General features: G+C 35.6%; 1 protein-coding gene across 2 annotated transcripts; it reads left to right on the forward strand.

Moving 5' to 3' along the window:
• The first annotated feature begins 10,300 nt into the window (after positions 1-10,300).
• LOC110908105 (alpha-crystallin domain-containing protein 22.3) lies at positions 10,301-18,701 on the forward strand. Of its 2 annotated transcripts, none has more exons than XM_022153011.2 (3): positions 10,301-10,438; positions 16,790-17,100; positions 18,312-18,701. In XM_022153011.2, exons 1-3 carry the CDS (start codon positions 10,422-10,424, stop codon positions 18,551-18,553), a joined length of 570 nt encoding a protein of 189 aa, XP_022008703.1. In that variant the 5' UTR covers positions 10,301-10,421; the 3' UTR covers positions 18,554-18,701. The 2 variants fall into 2 exon arrangements, with proteins under 2 accessions (XP_022008703.1, XP_022008702.1); XM_022153010.2 differs by lacking the exon at positions 10,301-10,438 and adding an exon at positions 15,016-15,152.
• Positions 18,702-20,185: the final 1,484 nt, after the last annotated feature.

Raw genomic sequence — 20,185 nt, forward strand, 5'->3', positions numbered from 1 at the left:
GCTCAATTGTTTGAACCTGTTCACAAAATCTATTCACTTCAAAATCCTATATGATGAATTGAGATCATCATATTTGAGGTAATCTTGTTTAACGTCTTCAATTTCGATGTATCATTTGTTAAACCATGACACCTTGTGGTGGCGATTTCTTTGAAACATGGACTCATTTCATTTTCACACATGAGGTACGAATTTATCTATTTATTGATTCATTATCCTAAACCAATCTTAATACAATTTTGTGTTAAGATAAAGGTACCTAAAATTCTTATTCCAACGTACCTCCAACATCTCTTGATCAGTCCTATGATATTCAGTTATTCATTAAAACATCTTATATTTTGAATATCTAGATTCACTCCATTTGAAACTTTCAGTCAATTACGAGAATGGTGAATTCGTTCGGTCACCGTAATCATTGAATTCTTTCAGTCGTTACAACACCTTGCGGTGTCTGTATAAATTTGTAGCCTGTGCTAATAGTCAACCCTAATCATACATCATTCGTTTGACTCATCATTCAAGTAGTCTTGATACAATTATGTATTAAGACCATGATACACTAAATTATTGTACTGTCCGGTGTATCCTTGTCATTTACTTAAGTGTCACTGATTTCTGGTTTGATCATTGACAAATCATTTTTCATACTTCCATTCTCAAATTGAGATTATTGATTCAGAGTTCTTTTTAAATGATCAAAATAAGTTCTTTTCTGGCATTGAATCCTATTGTTTCTACAAGTCATTGCATTTCAAATTTTATGCCTATCAAATCTCTCTTTTGATTTGTGAAACTTAGTCACCTTGATAATGTTATCATTTTATCTCATTCAATTAACATCAATTCCTAAAACTAAGTTTTGAGACCATTGAATTCCAATTATCCTATGATATCCGTATATTCATCCTTTAGTTCTATCCCAGTCACCTTGATAACTAACTAAAAGATGTGATGTAACCCCGAGAAGATATCGTAGCCCAAATCTCAGGGACGAGATTTAAAACAAGGTGGGGAGGATGTAACATTCCCAAAATTTTAAATTTAAAATAAAATTATTATACGAATAGATCATGGGTAAGTTAGATGTTAGAAATATGAAGTACCAAGATAGGGCCTAGGAACCGTTTAATAATTTAAAAATAAAAATACATTATATTTGAACCTACTCAATTTTTAATGAAACTTGGTTCAAAATGTAGATAAAATTATTCTCGTTCTAATGACATATTCGTTGTTTTATAAAACATCATATTTTATAAGTTATAAGCGCCAAATAAGTGAAGCAGCTGAATTAATTATAATATATAAAATAATAATCAAAATCAAAATAAAAAAAATAAAAACAAAACTTAAAATATACGTAAGTAATAAAATAATAAAATAACATTAAAATAAAAACTAAACTTTCCTATTTTGAAAGTTTGCGTGGCTTTCACATAAAAGAATAAAATAGTAAAAAAAATTAAATTCTACATTAGATTCACAATCCTTATATGTCTTTGAATTAATTGAACTATGCTATACGTGGAGGTAGGCATGCACTTCAAGATTTTGATGGAGTAGTATAAATAACAGCTTCATTTCAATCTTTTCGATGCTTTCTCTCTTCGTCCTCCTCTCTCTCTCTAAATTTCTATTTTATTTTTATTTTTCTTATTCTCACGTATAATAATAATAAAGTCCTGCCCCGTTTTAGGTATTGTAACCCCTAATCACTGTTACCCTATCCGATTGATTTAGGGCCCTGTAACGCATGTCAAGGCTCTGCCTAAATTCATTGGGGTTCTGTCTCGTGACATAGGGATAAAATTGAATTGGGTTACTATACTTAATGTGAGTGCAATATATATTTTATTAAATAGTCCAGGAGTTACACCCAGAATATAACAACCCTCCTAAAATATTTTAGACAACCCTACACGCTCCTAAATACACCCCGTATACGAAAACCGGCCCCGAATAACCTTTATTTCATTAAATAACAAATAAAAACAAAAATTATAGTCTATCTCAGGGCGCGACAGACTTTCCTTCAGCCGTCGCGGGCCGCGACCGAATAATAAGTGGCGAGATCTGGTGATGCCACGTGGCAGGACACGCGTCAAACTCCACGGTGACTTAGCAACACCGCCGCCGCCTTTTTGGCCCTGGTGGGGCGCGACGGCCCCTCCTGTTTCTGTCGCGGGGTGCGGCGCCCTATCTAATCAGCCCTATAAATAGCATCGAGAGGCTCAATTCACAAACTGTTCAAAATCAATAATTCTCTCTCAAATTTCTATAGTGTAGGCACTATATCCAGGCATTATACCCCCTAATTAGCGAAGCTCTGCCTCATCATAAGTATCATAACCCTCCGTTACGTATTAGATACGCTGCCCGATTGATCTAGGGTTCCGTAACGGCTGTCGAGGTTCTGCCCGACGTAGTCGTTGGAATACCGTCTCGGGAAGGCTATTACTAATGTAAATATTGGGTTATTATACTACTGCGTGTGCATTGTTTATTTAATTAGATTATCACCAGGAAACTCTAAAGGAAAACCTAAAACAGCAATGTAAGTAATCCTCGTTTTGTGTAAACCTTTTTGTGAGTAATCTCCTTTTGCAAACTGTTTTTACAAAACCTCACATGATTAATAATATATATTAAACAGTTATTGAGTATTTGTAAGGATACAATTATCGTCGGTATATTTGGGGTTTTGTATACAAAATTTGTTACTACCTTGCGAGGAGTAACACGACCATAAGTCGGAACGACAGTACCGTGGGTGGTAATTAGTATGACTTGGAAACAAATGTAATTGCGTGAACGCCCACAATGCTGTAGACTGATAAAATCTGTTTTGATTAAACTGGGATTCACTCACCAGCATTTCCTGCTGATAAAATGTTTTAAACACGTGTTTCAGGTAACTTAGTGTGAAGCCAATAAAAGCCAGCTGGAGAGCACTGAAGACTTAGAAAATTGGCAATAAAAGTTACCTAATTGAAAAGGATAATTGTTTTCAACAATTGGGATGATTCCTATAAATGTATTAAAATGAAAAGTCGGGTTTTGTCCCACTTATAAAGGAATTATCAGAGAAACTTGGGTTTTATCCCATTTCTTTATTATAAATATTTTTGGTGTTTAACTTTGATACAAATTTCCTAACTACGGTCCTGATGAAATTTCCGCTGCCAAATTGATAAACACCAATACCACTGAAACTGGCCGCGACCGCCCGTTCCTGGGTTGTTTGGGGACGGGGGTTGTGACATACCTTCTCTGATTAAGAAGCTATAAAAGGAATGAAGGTCAGGCTCGCTCAGTGAGAAGAGTATAAAGCAACCTCCCATACACCTTACCATTTAGCACAAACTCGTCTATAAGGCGCTTCCAAGACAAGTTGCTCTCCTTACTTGATAAGAAAATATACATCCATTCATTTGGGGGTGTTGAGAAAAAACCTTAACCAAATAAAAACCGGTAACCGAACCGTAACCGTAACCGAATAAACCAATCCGAACAACGAATTCGGTTTTTTGGTTTGGTTTCTAACCAAAACCGAATTGTGAATATGGTTTTTGGTTCGGTTTTGGATCCACATTTTTTATTTTTGTTTATTCGGTCTATTTTGATAACCGAATAAACCGTTAATTTAATTAATTATTAAAAAAAATAATAATGTTTAATAAACTATATATAATTTATTACCTCAAAATACTAAGTCTAATATCTAATCTAAGTATATGTATCCCCATGGTTTGAAGATTATTTATATTTTGTGCCATTAGACTTGTTGACTATTTGTAGTTTCTATGATCTATGTTTTGAAGTTTTAACTTTGTGGTTATGTGTACGACTATTTTATGGATATGTTTGTTTTATTTTGCTATGTCTTTTATTTATATATTGTCAAGTTTAAATTCGTTGTTGATTTCATGTTCGAAAGTAAGAACACAAACATAAATATAAATTAGAAAATAGTACTTAGGTACAATTTGGTTAAATTTGGTTCAGTTTGCATATTCCTAATTTGGTTTGGTTTGGTTTTTGGTTTGGGGTATAAAATTTTGAAAACCGAATAAACCAAATAAACCATAAACCGAACCGATGAACACCCCTACATTCATTGGAAACAAAATTAGCTTCTCAGGTCCTCACATTTATGACCTCGAAAGCCCAAACGTTTTGGTCCTTACCTAATGTGACCTCAGGAGCTAAAAAGTAAACAAGCTTCTTAGGTCTCCACCTGATGTGAACCTAGAAGCCTATAAGTAATCAGCTTCGTAGCTTCTCACCTAATACAACCAACAAACGACCAATCTAGAAAGCCATCAAAAGCAAATGAATTATTTCAGTTATACTAGCTTAGAAGCTATCCTATCCTTACCATATGCCGACTAAACACTAATTTGAACATGAAAAACGAAGACACCTCCAAACAATGAGGCGCACAAAGAAACTAATCGGCTGAGCATATTCGTAAGAACGACCAATGCTAAATGGGGTCACACGTTCAAGGAAACATAGGTAGACTTAGCACGCCTCCAATTCAACAGTTTACCTGAAACAAACATAAATTCTTTTGACCACCTTATTAGTAGCTTCTTAAATAACAAAAGAAGCTCATAAGCTTAGAAGCTACAAAGGAAGTTTCATAACTTCGTAAACAAAAACTGGAGCTTAGACACTTAGAAACTCAGCAAAGCTTATAAGCTTAAAAGCTCAACAAATTTAGAGGCTTATAAGTTCTAAAAAGAAGCTCATAAACAAGAGGTTTAAAATCGAAAGGAAAGGTACTAAGTCACAAGTACCCATAACTACCTCATGACTACTTATGACTGGGGGCTGATATAGGTACCTAAAATTCCAATGTTATGAGAAATATAGAAACTAAAAAGGCGAGAAGGTGAGCAACTACACATGTCGAGGTTATTGTTGACACAGTCACAAGAATCTTGTTGCGGACATGATTCCATTTAAGAAGGAATCAAATAGAGTTTACCTCTTGAGGAACCAAAGATGCCTCAAACGGAATCATTAAGAAGGATAATACATATGCTTCTCTCTAACATGAATGTTGCTTCCTGTAGCTAGAAGAAACTATCGAACTAGCTAACGAGCAACACATGCTAAACCTTCTACAAAGAACCTAGTATAGGCTAAACCTACGAGGTCAAGGTCAACCAAAGAAACTTGCTTAATCACCAAAGCAACTTGCTACAACGTAATTGTACCTCGCCAAAGTTTCAAAAGTAAAACACCTAACTAACACATCAAAAGTGCTTAATCAAAATGCACTGCCAAAGAACCTTCATGGCAACAATGACGTTTAAACCAAAAAACAAGCCTAGATACCTACGATACTGCAAACAAGTGTAATCTCTGAAGGACGATTAAAATGTCACACCCCAACCGATGGCGGAATCATCGAGGCGCGACACTAGATGAATCAGATTGCTCAAGAGAATCCATAACAACTATTATGTGACAATATTTTTAATATGTTTAATATCCCATACTATCAAACAAAATATCCACAAACAGTCATACAGATATCAAAATCTCTCAAACAAAACAGATTTATTGTTGTGGGTTTCTAGACTTCCTATCTTGATTTCAGCATAACAAGCCATCAACCTGTCACATACGTTAAAATAAAGTTGATACATAAAGTAAAGGTGAGTACACAAGTTGCATAGATATAGTATAAAAAACGTTTACGCATAACCAACATGTAACATGTAACGGGTGAAAAAATGTAACTATCACAATGACATTAGCTATCCACGTGACTGCGAGTAGAGTATGCGCGACACAGGTTCACCAAAGCAAACAAGTGAAGTAAAGTATGTGATCCTTAGCAATTCCTGTCTAAACAGGTGCTGAGTCCAAACTATAGTACTATCGTTGCTAAAGGCGGAAGGCAAGTCATCACTGTCTAACATAGCAACAAGTATTCAACTAATCACGTATAGCATGCGGGAGCGGTTAGCGTTCATAAAGTGTTTGCGCTGTGTGTTGTATTTTTGATAGAGAACATATGTAACACCCAAAAGTGCGTTAACGGAAATGGGCTCGAGGATACTCACAGTGCGTGTCCTAATCAAGAAACACGATCCTCAATGGATTGAAGGGAGCGCCGGATCAGCCTGCGTACGGGAACAGAAGTGTAAGTCCTCCAAAGTTCTGAAACGGTTGAAAATCGAAGTGTCGGTGGGAACAGAAGCTTAGTACGAAGGTGTGCTTCGTACGAAGGTGGTTCTTTGCACACGTGGAGCTTCTGTTGTCCAAAATCGAGTGTCTTCGCGTTTTTCTTCGGAAATTCGAGTGTTCATCCCTCCAACCTTAAGCTATTGATTAACTTAGAGTCAGAGAGGTCTTTGATTGAGTCACGTATGAGAATCGGGCTGTTAAGTGTGAAGTCAGGGCCTTCGTACGAAGTTGGGCTTCGCACAGAACAGTCCAGTTCACAAACGTGGCTGTTCTTGGCGTTTAGAGCAGTGTTTTCGCCTGAATCGGATGTGATTTCGAATCCTATTCAAGCTGGTTTCGACACTACCTCATTCCACTATTCAGTGAACAAAATACATGCCGCTTTAGGTCCGTTTTAGGGTAACCGAAGCTAGGCCCAATACACTCGGTTAAGTGTAGATTTATGATAAAACAAGAAGATTTGCTGAAAAAGATGAAGAGTTTTGATGAAACAGAGAAGTTAAGGTAAAAAAATGGAGTTTAAGTGAAATAGATGAAGTTTTAGGCAAAAACTCTAAAGTTTGGATGAAATCGAAGTGGAAAATGTTGTGTATTCACATCAAACTGTTAAATCTTACTTAAAAATGGTCGGACAACAATTCGGTAGAGTTTCGGTATGGAAATCAGCACGTGAGAATGAATGAGGAGGGGCTTGGCTATTTATAGAGATGGTGGGATCGCACAAGGGCCTTCGTTCGAACCAGCTGCCTTCGTACGAAGGCAGTGCCTTCGTACGAGGCTGCTTGGCTTTATACGAGGGGCCTGTTCTGCGGGAAGAATTCTCGTTTTTGCGTGTAAGATGCTCGTTTAATGTGTTTTGTTGCGTTAGTTAGTATTGGTACCTTAAGTACTTTAGCGTATCATTGTGTTTCGGTTCGCGTTGGGTTTTAGAGTGATAAATCGAGTTGTGCGAGTAGCGTTGAGTTTGCGTTACGATAGCGTATGCGAGTAAACAATACACATAATAAGCACACACACAAGTAAAGCATATAAAAACACACAGCATAATATTACTACCACTAATAATAGCGTTTGCGATTTAGCATGTCAGTCACGATAAGCGTATGCGGGGGCGTATGGTAACCAAACAAACACACTCAGCAATTTATATAACACAATTCTCTGTATTTCGTGTTGCGTAAGCGTTGCGAATGTAAAGCGTTTAAATGTGTAGCGGTGTTGTGTGATGAAAATGTATTTAGTATAACATAACCCTTTATTCGTATCGAATCTCGGAATACAAGACGGTTACAAGTCGAAGCAAAAGCAAACGGGTAACAATCCGAAAAGTCGGGTTGTTACATAAAATCCACAAAGCGTACAAGGCATAAATACACAATAAAAGATACAATTTGTGGTAGAAACAAGTAGCTCACCAAAATAAGCAGAGAAGCTTCGAACTATGGTTAGAACATCGCAACAACCGACCAACTAAAGAAGCATACGAGCAAAATGCCAAGGCACCAATACAACTTGGTCACACCAAAGATTATAACCAACTTCTTTGTAACTATAACCCATAGAAGCATGTAAGCACCTTACGGAGACGAGAAGCAACCAACCATAGTACCTTGTGGATACATAGAAGCAGCTTCCTGAAACAGTCTAGGGGTCCCAAAACTTCAATGGTTAAAGCCTTAAAAAAATTCATCGCCTAAGAGGTAAGTAGACTTCAACCCTTGAACTTTTACTTATTAACTCTCCTCAAATTAAACACCACGCTAATGAACCATAGCACTAAAGAACCCATACCTTCACTTCATCTAGTTAAAGTGCCAAAAGATAAAAAAGGCTTTCCTAACCTTAAGAAAGCTTATATTTATTAATGTTCTCACTAAATCACCTAATAAAATGGTTGATCCAAAGTAATCATGTACTATATTACAGTAGCAACGGGGATAAGGCAACCTTATATGAATATCGGTGCTTGTCACCAAGCATCAATAAATAACCCATTACACTTAGCATTGTTTAGCATTGTTACAAGTATTTTTATCTTATCCAAGCGCCAAACACCAAGCTTTTCGACCTTACAAGAAGTTGGACAAGCTTCTACCAGAAGTAAAGAAGCTAACCAGCGTTGATAAGAGCAAATTTGTCCTCGTACTTGAGAAGCTGACCATTGTCAGCAGAGTCGGTGACCTTCTAACATAAAAAGTTGTCCTTCTTACTAAGAAGCTGACCCTTTAGCACGAGCAACTGGCATTCTTGCATAAGAAACCCTACTCAAATAAAAAAGAAGCTCATTTTTTCTTCCTCCTAATATCATTTTGTCAATTCGACATATAGCAAAAATAAATACACAAACATTGGAAACTTCCCTTTCCTTAAAGTTTCATAGACCAATGAATCATTCATACACTTCACTAGCATATGAACAAATCCAACTTATGGTGTCTTTTTACAACTAGCATATGAACGTTTAACCCTTACATTTTCCACTATCCAAAAATCTGGAACACCTCCTGGTTATTTTATTTTGTAAATGGCATATTTATGTCAAAATTTATTTCCATACTCCATGAAGCAATCTCAAATTTCATCTTGTCATTCCTATTTCACTGGCAAACCCATTTAATTACACGCATATATAATATACATCTACATACCCGATCCCAAAGATTCTATTCTTTACAAATTTGAACTACTCTCGTGGTTTCCTCTATTTTGCAATCACACCTAGTGCAACCGCACCTTCTCTATCAATCTTACCCTTGAACCTGATTACCTTACGAAACTTGTGTTGCTATGTTAAAACTTGTGATATTATAAAACTCGTGCTGCAAGTGTTGTTGTATTGTTTGTGTTACCCAAGCTATTTCAAAACTCATGTGTTAAGTGCAGTGTTACCCAAGCTATTCCGAAACTCGTGTTACTTGTAGTGTTAGCCATACTATTGCAAAACTTGTGTTGCTTGAATTGTTGTGTTACTGGTGTCGTTGTGAAGCTTATTCGATTTAAGTGTTTTCTTTGAACCTACGTGTTTCTCCCTCACATAACAAGATGAGCTAGGCGGACTATGCGACAAATTGAGTAATTATGGATGCACACACAATTATAAAATTCAGTGCAAATAGTAGATGGACAATAACACAATTTAAATTAAAAATTTTCAATATTTTTAAAATAAAACTTGAGACATTATATGAAGTGAGACATTGAGGGACATTCGTCGATTGCATGATATTAAATGGCACAACTTCTCCTTTGTGCTCAACACATAAAGTTATATAGTCAATATTACAATTATTACAACCAGTATTCATCCAAAACGAGAATTTTACCCTTTATGACAACTTAATAAATTTATTCCTTCGAGTTTTGTGGTAACTAGGCTAACAAAGTCTTCTACTACTGTCAGTGTGCATGATATCTATAAAAAAACATTTGGGGCGATTCTCATATAAGGAGATAGTGTTCCTGCATTACCGATCTCTCCGACTCTTCATAATTATTTGGCTCCTATGGCAACTACCTCCCGCTTCTCCTTGCCGACGTGGATCACCTCCCACCTATGCTCCATGCCCCCACATTGAACTATTAAAGGTGCAACACAATACTATCCGTTTTAGGCATTAACGCATCTAACTTAATTTCTTGTTCTCACGTGACTTACTTTTTATGGACATGGACTTGAAAACTATAAGTTTTACGCTCTAACGACCAGAAAAAGTACACGATCAAGTCACACAAGAATACATGATCAATTTAAGTGTTACCGACACAAGCCCTAAATATGATATTTTAAGATATAACTCACATTTTTTCTTCTAATTTTAATCAAAATAATAATACAAGAAAATTAAACCACTTTCACAAATAAATATTTTTTAAGTCTTCTAAGATAAATGAAAAACTATTTCAACATTTTCTCACCACATCCCCAGGTGGAGAAATTACTAACATTATAAAAAAAATAAAAAAAAATAAAAAAATAAAAAAAAATTAGTTAATTCGATTTTATGTTGATGATGAGATTGAGCCCTAGCAAAAAAACACAAAGCAACCCATGTCATCATGATTCATCACTTTCTCATGACTGCTGCTGCTGATTACTACATATCTACGCATTCACACCACTCCACCACTTTCATCTCTCTCTATATATATTCAAAACCTCAAGAACCCTTCTTCACCTCACCATCCGACGTCGTATCATAACACCTCCCTCATCCATGGCCGCCCCTAACGGGTATGTATACTATACTCCTCCGACCACTGTTTAAGATTCATGTATATCTTTCTATTCGATTTATGTAAGACCCATGTTCTTGTTCTGGTATCGAATCGGTTTCTTGATGCTATTTGTTTTGTAGCTACATTTGGTGAATCGATTCTTGACACTTTTCGTTTTACTGTATATCGGATTCTGTTACTTTGTTCGATTATCGGTTCCGTTTGTTCTTGATAATGTGTAGGATTTTGATTTTTTTTTTCAAGATTATGTGTCGATTGTTCTGTAGATTATTTGTAAGAAGCCTATGGTTTCTGGGTGTGTCAAAAAGCTTGTTGATTTCATATGGGATTTGTGTTGTTTGAATGTTTGTGTCGCTTATAGTATGAAAAACCCCTTTTTTTGGCAAAGTCTTTCATCTTTGAAAGCAAAGTGAAAATGAAATTAAAAATTTGGGGCTTTTTGTCCTATTTTTGTATTTGGTGGAGATATTGCTTCTTTTGTGTACTTTCTTTTGTCTATACTATAACAAACAAACAAACAAACAAACATATCTGGTAGTGTCCCACTTGTAAGGTAGGGTATGGGGAGCGTGACCGGAGACGAGGGCAAACCTTATCTCTATCCCAGGAGAAGAGCGGATGCTCACGTTTAGACCCGTGGCTCAACAAACTTATTTTTTTTAATAATAATAATACCATTTTTCTAAACTATGCAATATTTTAAATGGAGAACAAACCGTAACGGTAGGGTAGTTTCTTTTAAGAGATTTTGGATTTTCAAAGGTTGTAGAGTAGTTGAATCCATTTTTTTGTTTTTTTTTTTTGGTATGGAGATCTTTAGTTTTGGTCTAAATATTAGTAGGAATATGAAGTAAGAATGTAAGATATAAAAGATAGTTTTGTTTTTACTACTTCAACTTAATGAAAAGTTTGAAATAAAGAGTTAACTGAGAACAATTGGTGGTGTGTTACTGCTTTAATACATTTTCAAAATGTCCCCTTAAAGCATTGAGGTTCGATCGGATATTTTTTAATTTAAAATTTAAAAGATGTGTTTCGTGAGTCCCATTTGTATGTATGATGGGAACGTGTTACCAAATGTCGGAATGCAGAACCTGATAGGAATAGTTAGACGATCTAAGCAATGTTGCAGGGTGTTTCTTATTTTTTCAATGTGATTTTTAATTGCATTTAATGAAGGTTTCTAAAATCTCATTTCGTTTATATGAGACAACAAATGATCTATCTATACCTATACGTGTTCATACACCTGCTTCTTAAAGATAATTGTCTGCTTTAATTTGTTTTATTTATTTTAAGAAAAGAATTCAATGAGACACTTCGGCTTTTCTTATTTTTTATACTTCTTTAAAAGGATTTGACGAGGAAATCGAGCTTTTCTTAATTGGTATGCTAGAGGTTTAGTTTTAAAGTTTCGTTCTTGTTTCTTATTTTGATAATCAACCACCTATCCCTACTTTTAGCAGTTTTTATATAGGTTAAAAGAATTCAGTTGTTTTTTTTTATTTCTTTTAAGGAAATATTCGTTTTATGAGTTCCATGTATATGGCGTGAACGTTTAACAAAACGTCAAAAGGCGTGAACCAATAAAAATAGTTTAAGACAATCTAAGCAATGTTGCGGGGTGTTTCTTATTTTTTTCACTGTGATTTTATAATTGGATTTAATGAAGGTTTCTCAATTCGTTTGTATGACATCTATACCTACACGCCTACACGTGTTCATTCCCTTGCTCTTAAAAATAATTGTTTGCTTTTAATTTGTTTTAAGTTTATTTATAAGATGGTTTTAATGAGGAACTCCAGCTTTTTGTAATTGGTATGCAATCGGTCTAATATAAAGGGTGTGTTTGGCATGGAGCTTTTAGGAGCTTCTAGCTTTAAGCTTTTAAGAAAAAGCTCCAACTTAATAAAAAGTCTTGTTTGGTTGAAGGAGCTTGAAGCTTTTAGGTTAGAAGCTTGAATCTTTTGGTTGAACGCTCCTACTAGTAGCGTTTAGAAGGAGCTACAAGCTTTTAGGGAAAAAATGACTATTTTAACCTCTAAAGATAATAAACTTTTTAAATTTTTAGTTATGTCTATTTTGGTCATTTTATACATTTTATTAAAAGCTCCAGCTACTCTGCCAAACACCAAATATATCTAAAGAGCTACAGCTACTAGCTACCAACTACAACTACCAGCTTCCAGCCACCAGCTACCAGCTTCCAGCTTCCAGCCACCAGCTACCAGCTTCCAGCCACCAGCCACCAGCTACTTTTGCCAAACATACCCTAAGTTTTGTTCTTGTTTCTTATTTTAATAATCAGCCTTTTCCTTTCTATTAGCAGTTGTATAGCTGAAGTTGAAGTTGCTTGCTTTAATCATTGAAAAGTTGTTTAAAACATGTATATAAATCCTTCATTAACTAAAAAAGAGAATTTTTTTCACCATGTATATAAATGTGGCATTTTCTTGATTGCGCCCGACTCCCTAAGCTACTTTTGTTTTCTATGTAGTCTCTGTTTGGGTGTAGGGATTGGATAAAGAAGTTACTTATTCTATGACTAAAACGTTCAATTAAATTATAAAAAGACTATTTTTAGTAGCATTTCAATTGGTGGAGAGTTTTATAAAGTTTCTTAAGATGATTCTGTGTTGATTTATGACTTTCTAAATGCATTTTGTTAAACGTTGATGCTTGCTATAAGTTCATGAGTTAAATTTATCATTTTGGTATCAAAATTGTTGATGGTTGATATCAGGATTAGGCGACCTATGATACGAAACTACAAAGTAATCGAATTGGAAATTTAGGAATAAATGTATATATTTAGTTTGATTGATAGCAATACTACATTACTACCCGTCCCACATCGCTTAGAAACCAAAAGTTAGGCCTTTTACCAACCCTTAAATTCCAATTGACCCGTGTTTTGACTTTTGGCTTTGACTTTCATCTGCATCCATGTCTGGCGACTTTTATTAACTCCAACATCTTACAGCAACAGTGTACTATCCATTTTCTCTCATCAGTACCATCCTGCAATTGGCCATATTGTTGACTTTTCATATTCAAGCCATTGACTTATTCTCTTAGCAACAATAAAACTATGTTTTGACTTTTTATACCCATTCCGTTGACTATCTTTGACTTCGCTAAATCGAACATAACAAGCTCTCTGCCATATTTTAGTTGCCTAATTCATTACCTTTCATGTAGAATCTTGGTTTAAATAAGCGCGCCTAGGCGCGAGGCGACCTAAGGCACAAACCAAAACGCCTTGTGTGACATAAGGCGCATGTGAGGCGCACTTTTTAGGCTAAAATTTGACCTGAGGCACAGGTGAGGCGCGTGCCTTTTGTACATGGGGTGTTTCTGTGTAGCTGAGTGTTGTACAACAGGCTTTTTATGCTGTCCATTTCTGTTTTTTTTCATTTTAAAACATATATAATGCTTAATTTTAGCTAAATCAAAGGTAGGGGATGCTAAAAACCTATGGGATATATAAAATAATTTATATAATCACTTTGCGCCTTGCATACGAAAAGCTCACCGCTTTTGCGCTTTGCGCCTCGGTTTCAGACCTCGTCGCTTTTGTGCGCTTCCCGCTTTTTTTAAACCAAGTGTAGAATAACTGTTTACTTTTACTTCTTTTTGTATTATAATTTATAATCGATCCATACTGTCTTTTTGCAGCAAAACCATTGATCAAATAGTGAACTTCTGTAGATTTGTTCAGTTCACTTTAGTCATCTGGTTCAATCTTGTAAGCATAATACATGATTCGAATGAATCCATTTGTTGTGCATATATTATAGAAAATCTTTGCTTAACTTTAAATAAAAAAGAGAATTCTTTCAACATGTATATAAATGTGGCATTTTCTTGATCGGGCCCTACTTCCTTTGGCTACTTTTATTTTCTATGTATCTATCCTGTCTTATATTCTAATGCCAAACATTCATTAAATAATTAAAAAGACTATTTTAGTAGCAGTTCAATTGGTGGAGAGTTTCATAAAGAGTTTATTAAGATGAAATGGTGTTTATTTATGACTTTCTAAATGCATTTTTGTTAAAAGTTGATGTGTGCTATTAGTTCATGTCTGTCTAAGTTAAATCTATCATTTTTTTATCGAAATCGTTGATGGTAGATATCAGGATTAGATTGTCTATGAAGATTATCATCCGTTATTAAGGTATCTATGATACAAAATTACAAAGTATCCAAATTGGAATCTTAGGGGTAAATGTATATTTTTCATATTTAGTTTAATTGATAGAAATACTACGCGTCCCACATCGCCTCGCAACAAAAAGTATGGCCTTTTCTCAATCATATATAAAGGCCGCCCCATTCCTTTAGTTTTTTACATCTTCGTCGAGGCTTTGTACGTTCCTTTTTAAACATCTCGGGTCTTTCAAAAGAGGTAATTCTTACTCATTATTTCCTATCAATGTTCATTCGTTTTTTTTATCATACTTTTTAGTCGTCGAGCAATTGCCCTTTATCCATGTTCTTCAATTTGCTTATTTCTCTCTTTCTATTTATGTATATGCGTGAAACGATGTTGTGAACGAGCCAGAAACAGTGGGCTTCAAGGAATAGATTATGGATCAAAAGCTTACGAATACAGTCGACGAGACAGAGCTCAGGAAAAGTACCCGTATCCGGAAAACGCCTGCGCATTTGGAAGATTTTGTGGTCAATGCCACATCCACAAAAGGGTAATAGATCAAGCTTGTGTGAGAGAGTAAATTAGCTTATTATTAGAGTATTATTTTCTTTTCGTTTTCACATCATGCTCTATATTTCTTTCCTCGTCTTCTTTTTCACGAGTATTCAATACCTTCCCAATTTCTCCCATTTTTACTTATGTTTCTTTCTTAGTCAATCAATCAATAGATTCATGATCAATCAATAGATCTATTTCATTGGTGCTTTCATTGCTCATGTGCAAAGTTGGCTCTAGTACTTTAGGACGACATAAGCTTGCCCTAGTGCACCTTGCCCGATTTTCTAGTGATAATTTGGAAAGCCAACATGTATTACGAATTTTATGCAATTTTTGAACCCAATCGTTTGAGAATTGCTTCTTTTTTGTTTGATGATGCTGCGGAATGGTTCAGTTGGGCGCATCACCGTTTTTAGTTAAAAAAGTGGCCGACATTCACAATGGCCCTCGTTAAATGGTTCTATTTTTGTGAAAGTGAAGTAGAGGAACCTAAGGGCATCTTTATGAAGATGCAACAACAGTGGTGTTGAGGTTGTCTCTAATCCCACAATGCTTTTGCCTCGTGTTATTAGTTTGTTTCGATCTTTCCAACGGTTATCATCAAATTCGCATTAAAGATGGTCATGACATTTGGCTTAGCCTCATCACAGATGATGCCCCCCCTCCCATTTCAACGACTAGTAAAATGATGTGTTCCGTCCTTTCTTGTGAAAATTCATGTTAGTGTTCTTTGACGATATTTTGGTTTATACTGCATCATGGGAGGAGCATTTGAAACATGTGCGGATCGTCCTACAGAGCCTACGCAACCATGTAGCCAAACCTTCCAAGTTTCTCTTTGGACCATAGATCATCATGAATGCATGATATAATGAGAGCATGTGAGAGAGAGATAGTTATGCGTATTGTTAGAATATTGTTTCCCTTTCTTTCTCATCTCACCTCACCTCACCTCACCTCATGCTCTGTATGTCTCTCCTCATCTTTATGAATATTCAATAAATTCTTGATTTCTTTCATTGTTACTATTGTTTATTCGTAATCGAACGGTGAATGTGTTCATTGACTAATTAGGGTTTCATGTCTGAATTCGTACCAACTAAGTCCACGGTGTTGGACTCAAACAATGTTGTTTTTTAAGCCCACGCATTGGGTTGGCCCACCAACTAAGCACTAAATGGGTCAAAAAAAACTCCAGAAAAAAAATCGGCAAGTTTCACAAGGTCTGATGAGGCTCAACTCTTAAGCCTCACCATCTCGGAAAGCCTCGGACAAGGTGAGGCTTACGTTTCAGCTTATTCACATGAGGCTAAGTCTCTTACGCGGTTTTTCACCTCCTCAGCCGAGTTGCGCCTCAAAACGCCTTTTTAAACCATGTTTGGATCATAATGTCTAGGGTTTAGTATTCAAGTAGAATCTTAAATGTAGTTGGAATCATATGATGAAATGGATTTGTTTATTTTTTTTTTTTTAATATTTTAGGTTTTTAAATGCAAGAGAAATGAACAGCAAATTCATGAGCTTTCTACCCTTTTCCACATCCAAAACTTCATGACTCTATAGCCTTTCTCATGTTAATAGTATGATTTTTGTTATAAATGTTCATCGACTACGCTTTTTGAATTTCAGTTCTCAATCGAATTGGGCCGATCAAGTTCCAATTGCTGTAGCTCCTCTCAACTGCGTCCCGTACACGGGCCCGCCTCTTGACGACTCTGATGACATGGTGGTATATGATAAGCCCATGATGGTTTATCTGCCTGAACAACCCACTGAAAAAGAAAAGGATGCCTTGATGGCAGTCACCAAACGTGGAGTATTGGTTACTGGGAGTGCTGCAAAGGGGTTAATGGCACCGATTATGGGGTCGTATGACCTTTCTGAATCCGATGATGGTTTTCTGTTTCGCTTTGCACTTCCAGGTGTCAGCGACGATGAAAGTAAGTTTTTCAAACCGACGAATGTTAAATAAATTATTTTGACCCTAAATGATTAGAACATCATAATCAGTTTTTGCCGAACACCCCAATATGAGTAGGGGTGTTCAAAAAGCTTGCGGCTCAAGGTTCGCTTGAAAAAAGCTCGTTTTGTTTTTGAGCCGAGCCTAGCCAAGCTCGTTTTGTTGTCAAGCGAGCTCGAGTCAGTGGTGCTTGGCTCGTATGTATGTGTGTGTGTATATATGTATCTTAGAAATGTTTGTTAATTCTTTTATTTTTGTTTTTTATGTTATCAATATTTGTATCAAAATTTAACAAAGATATTTTAAAAAATTCAACGAACCGATTCAATTGGGCTTGAGTTGGCTCGAAGTTTTTACGAGCTGAGCTCGACTTTTCAACTCAAAAAAATAAGTTTGAGCTCGAGCTCAGCCTGGCTCGGCTAGACTCGGCTCGATTACAGCCCTAAATATGTGGAATCCAAACACCGCCCTTACAACGGGTTGACATTTCTAAGTGTGTCAATATGTAACAAGTTATTACAAGTCACGATTATATGTTATAACGGTATTTTTATCAGGTGAATGTTTTATAGGGGCACTTTCATTTCATATACATCCTTGAAACCTTGCATAATATCATATTAACCTGAGTAAAAAAGTTAGTATCGGATATAACAGTGATATACTCATTCGAAATACTTAAATTTTTTATATTTTTAAAATGGATATGTCTGATATTATGATTTTTTGTTGGGTAAATATGATATTATATTAAATTTTAAGTAAGATGTGTTTAATTTTCTTTACTTTTTTTACTTTATTATTTTCGTTTAGTTCATCGGGTTGGTTTTTGCCTTTTTGGTTTGTTCGGGCTATTCAAATTTGAAAACTGAATTCAAATAACATTCAAAAAACCGATTCGAATAAGCTTATTCGAATTCGGGTCCATTTGAATAAACTGAATTGGCCAAAATAATTACACAAAACTAAATTTTTATTTCAGAAAGTAAAAATTTCTGAAAAAAAGGTATATTATGCGAATTCAGCTTGGTTCCATTCGAGATTTCAAATTCAAAATTGATTCGGAAAATGACCCGATCTGAATAACCCTAATTCAAATTGGTTATTTGAATTCGGTTCAGTTCGAATTTCGGGGTTTTCAAGTGCATTTTGAATAACGAGCACCCCTAATTTACATTATTAAATCTGCAGAGTTTAAATGTGAGATTCGTCCGGATGGAGATATCCTAATCCAAGGTGTGACAAACACCGGGCAGAAAGAGGTTCAGGCCCACAACATGACGTTCAATATGTACACACAGTATCTTTGTCCACCTGGCGACTTCGAGGTTCGCTTTCATCTGCCTGCAAAGGTTGACCCGTCAACCTTGGAGTGTAAGCTGGATAACGGTGTTCTCGAGGGTGTCGTTAAGAAGAAGCCAGTCCAAGGCTAGCATTAAAACATGCTTGTTGTTTAGCTTGTAGTGACTTCAAAGGCATGTTTTGTTTTCTTTATTTTGGTCAGAGTTTGAATGTTTGAACTGCTCATGCCAGTTTTTGGCTCTTTAAACAAAAGTAAAAGAAAGAGGTTTAGGATTGAAACCTTTGTGATGTGGGCCAAATGGGTCAAATGATTTGATTTGGCGGTTTGGGTTTTTGAATCGGTTAACTTCTTTTTCAAAATCGTTAAATTGTACCATGTTTTTTAATGATAAAGGGGGTTCATAAACTGGTTTTGGTATACATGGCATGTTTCAACTTTCAAAATGCTAGTCAAACCTTTAACATGGTATTTTAAACTGTAAACCATGAATCATACCGTATAAATCTCAAGTTGAGTGAATCAACTGATTTGTTTTGATTTAAGACGGTTTGATTCGTTTTAGCAAATAAATATTTTTTCTAAACGAAATAATTTCCAACTAATTAAAATGGGTTCTTTCGACCCAACCCGAATTACGGCTTGATTTCAACCGAATTCGACTACAGCAAAAATTAATGTAAATGTCATCATTTTCCCTGGTTCTTGATATGAACCATAGATGCCATTTGTATTAGTCAACAAAGTTTTCTTCAATTGTAGTAAATAAATCACTAGATATGGTTTGTATTGTGTTTAAAATTTTAAGGTTGTATGATTGAATTTAGGGTTTTATTTTACATTTAAAATTTTGTAATTCTAGAATTGAATCAAGCATCTTTGATTCTCATCACAAACCTTCTTTTTATAAACTCCGTTATTTTATTCGTGACAATGTCAGCCTCTGCACACAAAGTAGAAAAAGATGGTTGAATGGTATCCTGATTTTATGCAGGCAACTCTGTTAGACTGTCAGTATTCCGTTAATCTCTTTCAACTTTAAAATGATGTCGGAAGCCTTTTTTTCCCTTCCTGAATCTGCACGCTCAAATCTTTCCAACTCATATCGACATCAACATGTGCCTTCCCTTGTTCATGCATATTTGCCATTTTGGTCTCTGTACTAGCTTTCTCCTGCTCTAGCGCCGCGCTTAACTCTGTAATACAGTTTTGGGCTAACTTGGTGTTCTTAATAACCCTCCATATAGCAACCTCTTAAGGTGAGATTCTTCAAGTTTGCACACTTAGAGAAAAGATCAATGCATTTATCAGTATTTTCTTAAAAATCAACGTGGCATTGTCGAGATACAAAGTTGTTAAGGCAGGGACAGGGAGATCCCAGGTAGCTGTTGTTTTAAAGAAGTATGCTAAAGAATATTTGCTACAGTTCGAGGAAACTTTCATCGTCAGGCTTAGATGTGTTAGAGACCGAGAACTAAAGAGAAAAAGTGGGAACTCAACCTCATTCTCAATCATGCTTGCAACATTCAGTTGTTGGATATTGTGAGAGAATGCATACTTGGAAGAACGTCTATATAATGAATAATTAGTCCCCATGAGGGCATTTTAGTCCTTTGAATGTTGTTTTTTTTTCTTGTATGTTCTCTTTTTCTTCTTCCATAACATTTTTAAGCTCTAGTGACTTCAATGATAGTCTACTATTATCGAAGAGAAGTTGTGGTTCGAACTTCTTGGATATTTGAACCCTGGTTATCAGTTCTATTGT

The sequence above is a fragment of the Helianthus annuus genome, chromosome 14 (assembly GCF_002127325.2).
Source record: "Helianthus annuus cultivar XRQ/B chromosome 14, HanXRQr2.0-SUNRISE, whole genome shotgun sequence".
NCBI lineage: Eukaryota > Viridiplantae > Streptophyta > Magnoliopsida > Asterales > Asteraceae > Helianthus > Helianthus annuus.